The sequence below is a fragment of the Dipodomys merriami genome, unplaced genomic scaffold, assembly GCF_024711535.1.
Source record: "Dipodomys merriami isolate MVZ:Mamm:240054 unplaced genomic scaffold, mDipMer1.0.p SCAF_49, whole genome shotgun sequence".
NCBI lineage: Eukaryota > Metazoa > Chordata > Mammalia > Rodentia > Heteromyidae > Dipodomys > Dipodomys merriami.
Window position 1 is genome coordinate 2,136,365 of NW_027206057.1, and position 16,167 is coordinate 2,152,531.

At 36.8% G+C, this 16,167-nt stretch overlaps 1 protein-coding gene across 4 annotated transcripts in view; it reads right to left on the reverse strand.

The window, feature by feature from the left end:
- Positions 1 to 16,167, reverse strand: part of Stat4 (signal transducer and activator of transcription 4) — a 122,338-nt gene that overhangs the window by 82,253 nt on the left and 23,918 nt on the right. For all 4 annotated transcript variants that reach the window (XM_069995681.1, XM_069995682.1, XM_069995679.1 and 1 more), the window contains one exon: positions 13,875 to 14,019. In XM_069995681.1, the coding sequence (XP_069851782.1) occupies positions 13,875 to 14,019 (145 nt within the window). The remainder of the gene's footprint in view (positions 1 to 13,874; positions 14,020 to 16,167) is intronic.

Genomic DNA, 16,167 nt, shown 5'->3' on the forward strand with positions numbered 1-16,167 from the left:
AATGGCACAGTAAATAAAATTTTGTTGACAGCACAGTAGTTAGTATTGTCCTCACTAATATACTAGTTTAGACTCATCACTAGTGAGTATTAGAAACGATACCACTCCAAGTGATTTTGATGCATGGGATAGAAACTCATTGTCCTAGCAAAATAATCATAAATGTGAATGAAAGTTTAACAATAGGTTTTTATGCAACACCTGTTACTATTGGTGCAAAACAGTTAAGTGTTCAGTTAATAGGTAAATGAAAATAACACTGAAAAATACTTAATCTTATGGAAGATGTTTACTATAAGTGAATATATTAGGATTAGGAAAGGAAATCATAAAACAATATTAATGTTTAAAGTAAGTTAATATTGGTAGGAAATACACTATAATAATTACAGTTGCTATCAGTTAAAGATAGGATTAAGTAATGTTGCATATCTATGTTTAATAAACATTGTTGAAGATATATCTCTGTATCTCTGTATCTCTATATAGAGACATCTATCTATATATCCCCCCTTTGAAACAAGTTGTTTGAAAGCCAGTAAGTGTGTTAGTAAGCTGTATCAGCAAACATAAAAAATTCAAAAATAATCCCTCAGCCTGGCTCAGGAAGCATGAAGTTTGCTGGCTCAATAACTTATGAGACTTGCCTATCTTTGAAAGAAGAGCTCAAACCAAAGTCATTCACAAGTTAAATCTATTGTCTATAAGATATAGTTTCTGTCTTTATAATGGACAGAGACTAATTTTTAATGATGATATATTTCATTTACTGACAAGTTGTTTGGTTCACAAAACGAACAATGAGAAGGTAAGTTTAATTCATAGCAGAGGTGATGAAAGGAAGCATTTCCTAGAGATCATATTGGTAAAGGCTTGGAAAAGCTACAAAGTCTGTTTATGCAGTATCATTCCCTAGAAATTTAAGAAATAGGAAAGATCAAAGTGATTTAGGTATGATTTATTATAGCCCTTTAAAATGATAATTTATGATTCATGTGATATCATTCATTATGCTTATGAAGATGTAATAGAGTAAGAATTGGAAGTAGAATTGCCCATTTTAGACTGGTTAAATTATGGTACATCCATAAGATGCAAAAACATAATTTAACACTGTAAAACATTGCTGAAATGAAAGGTCAGGGTAAATAGAAAGATGTTTCATGTTCACAGATTGGAAGATAGCATCATTAAGATATCATTTTTTCTAAAATAATGTACAGATCATTCGCTGTAATTCCAATAAAAATCTCAATAGATTTGTAGAAAATGATAAAAAAAATTCCTAACAATTAAATGAATGTTCCAAGCATAAAGAAAATTCAAGACTATCCTAAAGAAACAGAACAAAATGTATGGACTTTCAATTATCATATTATAATTCTATAAATTAGTTGTATAGGTACAAGGAAAGACAGATTAACATAGAGCCACATAAATACAAGTCACCTGATTCATAAAAAAAATACTGTTGCAATGCACTGGACAAAGGAATGGTTATTTCAACATAGGGTTCAGGGTCACCTGCCTTATTTATATGGAAAATTCTTCCTTGACTTCTCATCATGTACCAGACACAAAAGTCAATTCCAAAGATAAAACTCTTGAAAGTTAACATACTAAAGGTCTCAAAAGGAAACTTAGAAGATTGTCTTTCTGATCGGAACAAGCAAAGATTTTAAAGATGGGGTAACAGTGTTTAAAAGGAAATGTACTCATTACCTTACCTTACTGTAACTCCCCTGTTCATCACCTTTACAATAAAGATATATTTTAAAAAATTGTATCTGGGCTCAGAATGGGGCTTAGTGGTAGAGTGTTTGCCTAGCATGAATGAAGCCCGGAGTTTGATTCCTCAATATCACATAAATGGAAAATGGTGCTGTGGCTCAAGTGGTAGATTGCTAGCCTTGAAAAAGAGAAGCTCAATTATAGTGCCCAGGCCCTGAGTTGAAGCTCCAGGACTGGCAAAAAAAATTATACCTTATTAAAACTAAGAGCTTTTGTTCATCATCATTTTTGGAAGGATGAAATGAGAGTCCCCCTGTAGAAGAAAATATTTATGGTACATGTATCAAGAAAGGACTCATCCTGAATATATAAAAGACTACAAATCAATAAAACAAAGTCAGACAAAGCAATTTTTAAATGGGGAAAAAACTTCAACAAACACTTAGAAAGGAGGATATCAAAGTATCCACTTAACATAATATTCTCAACCTGCTTAGCCATCGGAGAAAGGAAATTAATATTACAATGAAATAGCACTACATACACACTAAGATGACCAAACTGAATAAAGACTGACAACCTGAGTTGGCAAGGAAGTAGAGCCACTGAACTCACAATGCCTTTTGTGGCAGTATAAGAAGTTGGGTGGTGGGAAGCTGAGTGCCAGTGGCTCACGCCTGTAATCCTAGCTACTCAGGAGGCTGAGATCTGAGGATGGCGGTTCAAAGCCAGCCCAGGCAGGAAAGTCTGTGAGACTCTTATCTCCAATAAACCACTAGAAAACCAGAAGTGGCGCTGTGGCTCAAGCGGTAGAGCACTCGCCTTGAGCTGAAGAGCTGAGGGACAGCGCCCAAGACCAGAGTTCAAGCCCCAGGACTGACCAAAAAAAAAAAAAAAAAAAAAAAAAAGAAAGAAAGAAAGAAAAGATCACAGAAAGAAGTTGGGTGGTATCCTCTGCTAAACCCAAACCATTCTACTTTCAGGAATCCATTCAAAAAAATGCTTATACCTACTCAAAGATATGAATGAGAATACTTACAAGTTTTGATTATAATATGCAAAAGCTATATATTATAAATAATATACAATAGCTTGTACATTACTTAGGCAAAAACTGTTTCCACTCACATGAGAATGGATAAATTGTATTGTATTTTACTAAGCTATAACTAAGCTTTAACTAAGCTTTACTAAGCTATAACTGATTTTTAAAAAGAGCAAAATATCAACGCACATATCATTTAGATAAATCTTATAATGGAGAAAAGAAATAATCCAATCTCAGAAAATCATTCTGTAAAATTTCATTCATATGAAGTCCAAGACTGCCAAAAGAAATCTACAGCAGTGTAAGTCACAATGGTCATCATCTTTGTGAGTGGTAGAGACTAGGAAAAAGCGTGGAGAGATTTTTGAGCATAGAGAATATTCTGTACCTTGACCACTGAGCTGTCCATCCAAGATTTGAGAATAATACTGTGTATACATTTTTAAAGTGTTGTACTTTGCTCTAATATTGTTCTAAAATATGATACAATGTTAGACCTCGATCTACATCTCTTTCAGTCTGACTGTAACTTTCTCATGAAAGCAGAGCAGGCAGTTACAAAGTGGCACAAGTCCTCCTATGTGATTTCTAAGTGAATCTCCACTCTGTCACTGTTCTGTATCTTCGTGTGTGAGGAACTTCAAAATCTTCTGTATTCCTTTAGTCCAAAGAGTCAAAGAGTCCTTTAGTCAAAGAGTCTTGACTTACTCAGTTCCTGGGGAGTTGGTGTAGGTTCAGAAAGATCACTTTCCTTCCCAAGGTGAAGGCTGGTTCTTTTTTCCTCTTCAGAGTTAGTATATTTCCTCACACTGCAAATGCTCAGTGTCTCTTTTCTTCCTCTAACAGACTTCTTCAGCTCTTCCTGCTTCTAGTCCCATCTAAACTATCTTCTCTCACATGGATGTTTGGTTCTAAATACACTCCTTTGCAGAGCCTATTCCTTCCATCCTTACAAATGACCAACTTCAGCAAGAAAAAAGTCATAATGTAAGTAGCTCTTGTGGATCCTGATTAAAGTGCATTTGCAATAATGTGATGTTTGTTCCAACAGTTAAGGGTAGCATTGCAATAAAACAATAGTCCACTTTTCATTTATTAAAAGTAAACACACAAAGCCCTTGCTATGTGCTGGGCTCTCAGTGTAAAGCACTGAGAATGAAAATAGAACCCATAGCTAAGATATGGAGCCAACCAGATACCCCTCACTAGATGAATGGGTCAAGAAAATGCTAGATAGATAGATAGATAGATAGATACTCACATTTGTTAGGAAATGGAAAGATTTGGAAAAAAATCATATTAAGTGAAGTGAGCCAGACCCAAAGAAATATAGGTCCCATGGTTTCCCTTATTTGCAATAATTAGTAGATATCTAGGATAATCTTACCAGATGTGCAGAACAGCTCAAAAGCTATGTACATATGACTATATAAGATGATGCTAAGCAAAATGAACCCCAAGATATGGACACAAGTGGTTTTTCTTTGTTGTTGTTTTTTTTAACGTACTATGTGATTTTTCTTTGTTTCTTTTGTATGCTCTTCCTCCTATGGTATATCCCTGTTGTCACTGTATTTGATTTTGGTGCCCTGCACCTTGCATATACATTTATCTAATTTGGGGAGTGGAAGAAAAATAACAAAATTCTGAAACAAGGACACAGGATAACGCGTTGCAACAATGATGCTCACAAGACACTATGCTGGAAATGAACTTTACAACTTTGGGGGGGAAGGGGGAGAGGAAGGGGGAGGAAAAGGATAGTATGAAAAAACAAAGGAGGAGGTAACAATGTTCGACATGAAATGTACTTATTACCTTACTCATGTAACTGTAACCCCTCTCTGTACAGCATCTTTACAAAATTTTCAATAAAAGAAGAAACAGGGGAAGGTGGTTCAGTGGTAGAGCACTTGCCTTGCATGCCTGAGGCCCTGGGTTCGATTCCTCAGCACCACATAAGCAAAAAGAAAAAAGCCGGAAGTGGCGCTGTGGCTCAAGTGGTAGAGCGCTAACCTTGAGCTGAAGAGCTGAGGGACAGCACCCAGGCCCAGAGTTCAGGCCCCACAACGAGACCCCCCCAAAAAACAAACAAAGAAGAAACAAAAAATATACTCAAGTTCAGTCTTGTAGAGGAGATGAGAAAATATATAGTCATGTTAATTTGAGTTATTTTCCATTAGTTTCCCAGTGCATATCTTGTAGAATATATAAAAACTCCTCTTTTTACCCCATCTCCTTTCCCAAATCTAATCTTCATTATGCTTCAACATCCATGTAATAATCCAAGCTAAATGGCTAACTCCCTGTTATTTTTTACTCTTGCACACAGTTCCTATTTATTCACTCATTATATGTCAATTCTTGTACCAAACTATCTCATTTTTCTGACACAAACTGACACATTTTTCATCACCATCACCACTTGATTAGCTCAGAGGATAAATCTGATAATCTAGAGTCAAATTAACCTAATCTCAGAAGTTTATCCTGTAAAGGTTTATTCACATGAAGTTCAAGATAGCCAAAAGGAATCTACAGCAATGGCTGTCATTTTTGTGCATGGGTGTTTGACTGGGAGAAGAACAGGAAAGACATTGAGTTATGGGGAATGTTCTGTACCTTTTCATTGAAACTGTTTTAATCATATCCAAGTAGTTCTCTTTTCCATGCCTGTTACTCTCACCTGACACGTTTCCATGGAAACCTCTGCCTCTTTCTATCTCTTTCTCTACATCTCTGGGAAGACAATATTGTTTATATAAAAAGTTAAATTAATGGCATGCTTACTTACAGAAAGCTAATTTTATATATATATATATATATATATACATATATATATATATATATATATATATATATATGTCAGTTATGGATCTTCAACTCTGGGCCTGGGTGCTGTCCCTAAGCTCTTCAGCTCAAGGCTAGCATCATTCAACCACTTGAGTCACAGCACCACTTCTGGCTTTCTGGTTTAATTGGAAATAAGAGTTTCACGGACATTCTCTCAGCCACCTGAGTAGCTAGGATTACAGGTGTGAGTCACCATAGCCTGGCCAGAGATAATTTTTAAATATAAATCCTGACAGATGTGATGCGAGTTGTACAAGGAAGTTTTGGTTTTTTAGCACGCTAACATGCATGCGCATGCGCACACGCACGCACACACACATACACACACACACTTATCTGTCTACTGAGGCAGAGATTGCCAGATAAAATGATAAAAAAAAATGAGCAGGTTCTTCAGGTCATTGGTATATACATTGTTATGCTTCAGGTATCATCATAGCTCTTGCTACCTGTACCTATTTATTCTTCATTGAGCTCACTGAGCCAGCTGGGTGTGAGATTATGATACTCTCAACCAATGGCCAATCTGAAGATTATGGTATTAGACTACCAAAGGACAATATCTACTATCCTTCTCTCTGAGTTTTAATCCTTGAAAGGGACTATTTAATGAAGAGATAGGAGTTAGTGGAAAAAAATCTATTGCCTCCATAGAAAGTAAAGACTAAAGGACACTATAGTTAGTGAGAAAAATCAACATTTCTCTCAAATAATGTACTTCTCCTTGGTGACTTAAAATGGATATCTTTGAAGTGATTTGTTTAGATCAGTTAAAGGAAATTGCTCAATACTAGTGAACTAAATGTATATACTACTAACTTACTGATTTCATCATTTAAATCACAATTTTTTCTTTTTTTCTTTTTTATGTTGTTTATTGTAAAAATACTGTACAGAGGGGTTACAATTACACGAGTAAGGTAATGGGTACATTTCTTATCAAGCATTGTTGCCTTCTCCTTTGTTTTTCCCCTACCATCCCTTCCCTCCCACCTCCCCAATTCCTCCCTCCCCTACACCCTGAAGTTGTAAAGATCATTTTCTTTTTTTAAAAAAATTAATGAATGAATGAATTATTATTGTGAGAATACCATACAGAGGAATTACAATTACATGGGCAAGATAACGAGTACATTTCTTTTTTGGGGGAGGGGGGTCCGGTTGTGGGGCCTGAACTCTGGGCCTGGGCGCTGTCCCTCAGCTCTTCAGCTCAAGGCTAGCGCTCTACCACTTGAGCCACAGCACCACTTCTGGCTTTTTTCTTTTTGCTTATGTGGTGCTGAGGAATCGAACCCAGGGCCTCAGGCATGCAAGGCAAGCGCTCTACCACTGAGCCACCTTCCCAGTCCCATGAGTACATTTCTTATCAAGCATTGTTGCCTCCTCTCTTTAACTAGTTTGGATTATATTGACTTTGTTTACAAGATATATATTTGTTCTCCCATATAAAAAGTGCTTCAAATAGGTCATCTAAGGAAAAAGCCTTGTAAACTCTCTCCATTTGGATACTTAAAAAGTATCTCTTGGAAAAGTTTGCAGATCACAATGGATTTAGCTTTCTTATTAGTCTCTATCTCTATGCCATGGAAACAACTAAAACAGAAAATTAATTTCTTTAAAAAAAAAGCTGCTAGTGGCCGAAATTTTCTTAATAGAGACCCAGAAACACAACAAATCAAAGAAAGGTTGGACAAATGGGATTGCATGAAGTTGCAGAGCTTCTGCATGGCAAAGGACATAGCTAGCAAGATCAATAGAAAGCCCACGGATTGGGAGAAGATCTTCACTAGCCATACAACAGACAAGGGTCTCATATCTAAAATATACTTGGAACTCAAAAAATTAAATCCCCCAACAACAAATCCTCAAAGAAACAACTGCCCAATAAATAAGTGGGCGAAAGACTTAAAGAGAAACTTCTCTGAAGAAGAAAGAAGGATGGCCAATAGACACATGAAGAAATGCTCAACATCCCTAGCCATAAAAGAAATGCAAATCAAAACAACATTAAGATACCACCTCATCCCAGTTAGAATGGCAAAAATCAAGAACTCTAATAACAACAGATGCTGGAGGGGATGTGGACAGAAGGGAACCTTACTTCATTGTTGGTGGGAGTGTAAACTTGTTCAACCACTTTGGAAAACAGTATGGAGGTTCCTCAAAAGACTCCACATAGAGCTCCCCTCTGACCCAGCAGTCCCACTTTTGGGCATTTACCCAAATGATCACAAACAAGACCACACTAAAGCTACCAGCACGACTATGTTTATTGCAGCATTATTTACTATAGCTAAGATATGGAACCAACCCAGATGCCCCTCAGTAGATGAATGGATCAAGAAAATGTGGTATCTATACACAATGGAATTTTATGCCTCCATCAGAAAGAATGATATTGCCCCATTTGTTAGGAAATGAAAAGACTTGGAAAAAATTATATTAAGTGAAGTAAGCCAAGCCCAAAGAAACATAGGACCCATGGTTTCCCTCATTTGCAATAGTTAGTATATGTATGAGTCAAGCAGAAAAGGTCAGACAAGGTGATGTTAGGAAAATGAACCCTAAGATATGTATTTAAATGTTTTTTTCTTTCATGCATTTGTTTCTAATGCATTTATATGATTATTTCTTTGTTGCTTTGTATGTCCCTCCCCCACAGTATAACCCCTGCTTTCACTGTATTTGATGTCGGTATAATTGGAGGGGAAGGGGAAAAACAAGTCGTTTAAATAAGGATACAGGTGGACCCGTTGCAACAATGAGAAGTACAAGTTGTCATGTCAAAAACGAACTTTGGTGGGGGGGGGGGTGAGGGGAGGATTGGGTGTGGTGGGGAGGCTTGGAAGGGATGGGAAGGGGAAACAAAGGAGAAGGCTACAATGCTTGATAAGAAATGTACTCATTATCTTGCCCATGTAATTGTAACCTCTCTGTACAGTTTTTTCACAATAAAAAAGAGAGAGAGAGAGAAAAAAAATAGCTGCTAGTAAAATAAAGCAATTCCCTTATGGTGATCCTCCCACACATGAAGTCAGTAGATGAACAAGGTTAACAAGTGATATGTGATCATCTTTATATCTTTCCCAACTGGGAAATGTTTCCCCACCTATGAAGTAGTCAGCTATGTCACTAAGGACTGCAGAAGTCTAATGTTCTTCGTGGCTATGGGCTGTGTTCTGGGTTGAAAGTTCCTCTGTGAGCTTCTGCTACAGTCATTGGGCCAGCAGATACTTGTAGCTCATACAATCCATCCAGGAACTTATGGGGAAACTGGGACACAGTGTCTGGGTATAAACTACCTAGGAAAACACACTCCTAAACCAGGTCTCATACTTGACTTTTGTCAAATAAATAGTATAGTGTATTTTTTCCCTTTTGATAAATTAAAGTTAGTATTTATATTGAGGAATATAAAAATCTGTATAGCTAGGATGATATGACGACACATCAAAAGGGAACTAAAATGAGGAGTGAAAACTCAGTTTACAAGGGGTAACTGTTCTTAGAGAGAAATCTAGCTCCGCATATGGTTTTAATAAAACACATGTCCATGTAATGTTTTGCTTTAGAAAACCTTTGATGGTTCCCCACTAGATATAGTATAATATTCAGCTTCCTCACAAACCTTCTTTAATATTCATTTATTTGCAGGGATAGGCGATCGCAAGTTGTCATGTCTTACTCTTGCTTTTCCTTTTATCTAAGATTTCCTTCTTGAATTGCTCTTTTAGAACCATTTTAAAGGTTACCAAGTCTGAAAATTATTATCATAGATACCTCTACCTGATGCTATCTTACTCCATAATAAATGTTTGATTGCATTCTAGTTTGCAAAGACTTTGGCCATAAGAGCTTCGTCCTAAGTCTTCCTCACTTTGTGACTTCACGTCAATACTAGCCATATTTAAACTAGAAATACAATCTGAATGAGAGAACCAGATTAGCAAATGCTATGCAGTAGATTCTCAGTGAATACCAAACCAAGTTATATAAGCCCTGTTGTTAACAGATCCCAACTATTATCTAGAATGCAAATTGTGGTTCACTATACATATTCCAGGCTCTGGCATAAACTTTATGGAAAATCAGAATTTGGGAAAGGATTATAGATTATAATTAATTAAAAGAAAGAAAATCTAAATAGTCTTGGACAAAATACAAGATTGAAAGAATCCACACAAAATGATACCTGAATGAAATTTCAATTGGTTGTGAACTCAGTGAGTCACATTTAATTGGCTTGGTTGTCATGTGCCCAGCATGTGGAATTACAATGCACACCATCCACCTTCTGTTGGCTATTGGAAATAATTCAAACAAAATATGTTTTGCTGGTACTGAGATTTGAACTCAGGTCCTTCTCAGTCTGCTTGATTAGCTGGCTTTCAACTACTTGTGCCATGTTTCCAGTTCTGTTTTATTTGCTGATTATTTTTGGACTTGGAGTCATGCATAGTTTTCTGCCTGGGCTGGCCTTGAACCTTGATTCTCTGGATCTCAGCCAGAAAAAAGGTAGGATTACAGGTGTGAGCCACCAGCATCCTGCAGCAAACAAAATCTTGACAACTAATCTACATTGCATCTTAAGTGGCACTACACAAGTGCTGTGATATTGGCCAGGTGATTATCTTAAAGGAAGAGCGATTTTGTGTATTTGGGGGAAACTACAGAAATAACTGTGGCATAAGTGGAAAATTGGCCACCAACTTTGAATAGCAAAACAGCAAGGAAGCCTAAACCTTCCACTCAGTTACACAAGATGGCTTCATGTTTGGTTCCGTTCTTTGGCTATGATCATCTCTTTGTGTGTGCTATACAGGAGGAAGAAAGAGGAGTGAATTGAGAAAGCAATGGGATAAGTGGATAAGATCTGACAGATTCTGATGAGAAAAGACATTGTGTAAAGCAAAGGGTTTTGCTTTTTTCTCTCTCCTTGTGATATTGTGAAATGTGTCTGTATACCCTTGGTACCCTCAGTCTCATTTCAATGGATATTCAGAGCCACAAAATGGATTTTTACAGACTTCTCAAGGAAGGACCCACCCTTGATTCAATTTTCAAGGAGTTTTCAGCTTTTACACATTTTTAACACTCACACAGGCCCTCCAAGGAAGGGGCCACAGTAAGATATGGGTTATAGTAACTGTTAACCACTGACTTTGAAACTCTCACTAGTAGAGACAGTATAATAGTCTAAGAAAAATCACTAACCACAGAGTGACACCAAAACTCTCAACCAAATGTTTCAGTTGATAGAAAAATATGTCTCTTATCAGACAAAATTTCAGGTACCTCTTTTTCCTGCCTTAATAACTTTTCAGGAATAGTTATAAAGTTTTGTATAATCTAAAAACCAAAACACAAGAAGCATGAAGGGTTTTTTAAACTATAAGCTTCATAATTTCCCTTATTTGTATTCCTAGAACTTAACATATGAGCGGAAGCTTAACAGATGCTCAATAAATATTGGTTGAGTAAATTAGAAAAGTTTTTTCTGTGTAGCATCTACAAAAGATGGTGCAAAATGACATGTGGAAATGAAAGGATGAATTCATTCACCAGTTGGCAAATGATCATTGAAAGAGAAACACGCAATAGCATTTAAGATGAGAGATAATAAATGCATTATGGCTATTTCTATGAAGAGGGTTTTGAATTATTTCATATTTATTTGTATTTTTATATTAATTCAATTTTTAAATTAAGAATATGCACTCTTTTGACTTTTTCCCCGGTTATTCTATCTAAAGGAGAAAGAAAGAAAACAGAATGAGGAAAAAGCACTTGCAACAGACAGTCCAAGAATAAGGATCTGGAAATTATACTTCTAGATATTTCCTCAAATGAACTGAAAATTTATGTCCACACAAAAATCTGCACATGAATGCTAACAGCAACTTTATTAAGCATTGCCAAATATAAATAAACCTAGGTACTTCCAATTGAATTCCAAGGGCATATTACTATTTTATTGTATGTGCCAGTCCTAGGGTTTGAACCCAAGGCCTGGGTGATGTCCCTAAGCTCTTTACTCAAGGCTAGTGCTCTATACCACTTGAGCCACAGCTCCACTTCTGACTTTGTTAGTAGTTAATTGGAGATAAGAGTCTCATAGACTTTCTTGCCTGGGCTGGTTTTGAACTTTGATTCTCAGATCCCAGCCTCTTCAATAGTTAGAAATACAGGCATGATTGTGATCCTTTGGGTAAATGCCCAAAAGTGGGATTGCTGGGTCATAAGGGAGCTCTATGTGTAGTCTTTTGAGGAACCTCCATACTGCTTTCCAGAGTGGTTGAACAAGTTTACACTCCCATGTTTATCGCAGCATTATTTACCAAAGCAAAGATATGGAACCAATCCATATGCCCCTCAGTAGATGAATGGATCAAGAAAATGTGGTATATATATTCAATGGAATTCTATGCCTCTGTCAGAAAAAAAATGACATTGCCTCTTTTGTTAGGAAATGGAAAGACTTGGAAAAAAATCATATTAAGTGAAGTAAGCCAGGCCCAAAGAAACATAGGTCCCATGGTTTCCCTTGTTTGCAGTTACTAGTACATGTCTAGGACAAGCAGAGTAGGTCAAAGGCTATGTACATTCAACCATATGAGATTTTTTTCCTCTTTCTTGCTAGAGTTTTTAATGTACTTACAATACACTATGTGATTCTTTTGCCTCTATTGTATGTTCTTCCCCTGTGGTGTAACCCCTGTTTTCACTGGATTTGATGCTGGTGTTCTGCACCTTGTATATTTTTGTAATTTGGGGAGGGGAAGGGATATTTCAGAACGCTTAAATGAGGATGCAGGCTGACCCATTCTGACGACGAGATGTGCAGGACACTATATTGAAAACGAATTTTACAACATAGGGGTGGGGGTGGGGCGGGAGGAGTTGGGGAGGTGGGGAGGGAAGTGATGGTAGGGGGAAAATAAAGGAGGAGGTAACAATGCTCACTATGAAATGTACTCATTACCCTACTCATGTAACTGTAACCCCTCCATACAACATTTTTACAATAAAAAATTAATAATAAATAAAAAAAGAAATACAGGCATGAGCCACTGGCACCCAGGAAGGGAATATTATTTAGTGGCAAAAAGAAAGGTGCTATCACACCATAAAAAAGATATAGAGGAAAGTTAAATGCTTAAGTGAAAGAAGTCAATCTACAAAGGCTATATACTGCCTGATAAACCTGTGTGACATTATAGTAAAGGTGAACTAGGGGCTGGGAAGGTGGCTCAGTGGTAGAGCGCTTGCCTTGCAAGCCTGAGGCCCTGGGTTCGATTCCTCAGCACCACATAAGCAAAAAGAAAAAAGCCGGAAGTGGCGCTGTGGCTCAAGTGGTAGAGCGCTAGCCTTGAGCTGAAGAGCTGAGGGACAGCGCCCAGGCCCAGAGTTCAAGCCCCACGACCGGACCAAAAAAAAAAAGGTGAACTATACAGAGAGTAAAAAGGTCAGTAATTTCTAGGCACTCAAGATGAAGGAAAAGAGGCATGAATAATTGAAGCACTATATTGTAGTGGTAGGCACAGCACATTACATATTTGTTGAGGTCCACAGAATTATGTGCACAAAAATGAATTTTAATGAAGCCTTGTATTTTAAGTTGATAATAATGTATTATTACTAGTTCAACTATTGCAACATACACATAGAATACTTCCACTTGTTTTATGAATGAGAATAATACTAACTCAAATTTTTATTTTTATTTTATTTTATTTTTTTGGGTCCGGTTGTAGGGCCTGAACTCTGGGCCTGGGCGCTGTCCCTCAGCTCTTCAGCTCAAGGCTAGCGCTCTACCACTTGAGCCACAGCGCCACTTCCGGCTTTTTTCTTTTTGCTTATGTGGTGCTGAGGAATTGAACCCAGGGTCTCAGGCATGCAAGGCAAGTGCTCTACCACTGAGCCACCTTCCCAGCCCTAACACAAATTTCTATTAAAAGACAAAGGCAAGGGATGTACTGTCTTATAAATCTCTGTTCCAGTGCTACTGAACTTGATTATGATGTATAAACAATCCACATAAGTAACACATATATTAGATTCAAAATTTCATGAAGAATAAATATTAAACCATCCATAAATTTTTAAATGGTGAAAGAATTCCAAAAATGTTTTACCCTTAAATCTGGCTTAAAAATAAACTCAGGATGTATGTCTGATTCTTTTTACTAGACTTAAGCCTTGCATATATAAATATTTTGAAAGAAGTAGAATGTTTTCTCACCTGAAGAACTTTTCTAATTCTCTTTAGATTGTGTATCAGGAGCAGGTTTTTCTCTTTAGAAACACGACCTAACTGTTCATCCAGTTGTATTAATAAGTTTTGGAGGAGAATTGTTGCCATGGTTTCATTGTTAGAAGCTGCCTCCCTGAAAAATAAAAGTGTTATTACTCACCAGGAAAAAATCTTAGTAATATATCTACTTTTTTGCAATGTGAATTTTAAAATGGTGAGTCTGTTCCACAGTGATAACCACTTAGAGGTTTGTGAAAGCACACATAAAAAGATACTCAACATCACTTATCATTTGGAAACTGTAAATCAAAACTATAGATACCATCTCACATTTATTAGGATGCCAATATCAAACCCAAAGAAATAAAACAAAATAGTCGATACATGTTGGCAAGGATATTACAAAATGAAACCTGTATTACTGATGAGAATATAAAATGGTACTGCTACTGTAGCAAACAGTGTAACAATTACTCAACATAATGAACACAAAATTATAAAAGGAGCCAATGATTCTACATTTGTATATGTTTTCCAAAAAATTGAAAGCAAAGATTCAAACAGATAGATATGTGAATATCTATATGTGAATATCTGTATGTTCACAGCAAATTTATTGCCAATAGCAAAAAGGGAAACAACACAAATATTCATTGACAATGAATGGATCAAAAAAAAAGGTGATAAATAGTTAAAATGCAATGTTATTTGACCTCAAAATGATACACGCAGCCAGGTGCTGGTGGCTGGTACCTGTAATCCTAGCTTCTGAGGTTCAAAGACAGACTGGGCAGCAAAGTCTGTGAGACTCATGCCTGATGGTTAACTTCAAAAAAAAAAGTTGTAAGTAGAGCTGTGGCTCAAGTGGTAGGTAAACCACTAACCTTGAGCATAAAAAGCTCAGGGACAGAATCCAGGACCTGAGTTCAAGCCCCTGGACTGGCACAAAAAGAAAAAAATAAAAGATACATTCAACAACAGTATGAATCAGTCTGGAAAACACTATACCAAGTGACCAACGAACTACTCTTCAACACATGACATTAAAGCACAAAAATTATATGATTTCACTTATATGAAACTAGAGTAGTTAAATTCAGAGAGAAACAGCCAGAAGCTGGGGTTGGAAAAATAGAAGTTATTGTTGCATGAGTACAGAGTTTCAGTTGGGGAAAACGAAGTTCTGTGGACAAACAATGGTGATAATTGCACAAAAATGTGAATATACTGAATGCCACTAAATGGTATACTTCAAAATCACAATAAAAAGATGATTGAAAAATACTCAATGTACCTAAGTGATAAAGGAAATGGGAAATATAAAGAGGGAAGGAACAGATAGCATGGGCAAAATGATGGAAGAGGTGACTATGAAAAGGAAGCACTGGACTCTTAGATGGACACATTCAATTGTAACCCCCTGTACAACCTTTTGAAGTTCAGAAAAAATGAAATTAATAACAATAATAAGGTAATTGAAGGAAAAATTCAATGTACAAGATGAGCAGTGCTTTTATGATTCATGCATAGTTTCACATCAAAGAAGTTCTTCAGAGGTAGTTCTCACCTACAAAGTCCCAGTATAGTCAATACAGAGCATATTACCTGCCTTGAAGTTGTTCCAATTTTAATAGGGCAGAGAAAGCAAAGGCCAGGAAAGGAGGCTATTTGAGAATACAAATCCATTAGATGGCTATCTGGGGCAGGATGAGGGATGTGCTGGAGGTGGGGAATGAAAGCTTCCTAAAAAAGGTGAAACAGTTCTTCAAAAGAACATTTCATTGATCAATGTTCTATCAAAATATCACATTCAGTCTGTGATAAAGGCATAACAGTTTTGTTTCTTGGTTAAGGCATAAAGTATTGGGGGGTGGAGTTGGTTTACACAAAAACAATACATCAAAACCACTAGGGTTTCATCTATACAAAGGATAACGGTTCTTATTTTTTTCTTCTTTTTTGTGCTGGTCCTGGGGCTTGAACTCAGGGCCTGTGTGCTATCTCTCTAGTTTTTTCTCTTCCTTCCTTCCTTCCTTCCTTCCTTCCTTCCTTCCTTCCTTCCTTCCTTCTTTTCTTCCTTCCTTCCTTCCTACTTCCTTTCTTTCTCTCTCCCTTTATACTTTCTTTCTCTCTTTCTTTCCTCCTTCCTTCCTTCCTTCTTTTCTTTCTTTCTCTCTTTCCTCCTTCCTTCCTTCCTTTCTTTCTTTCTCTCTCCTTTCTTCCTCCCTTTCTTCCTTCCTCTCTTTGTCCTTTCTCCTTCCTTCCTTCCTTCCTTCCTTCC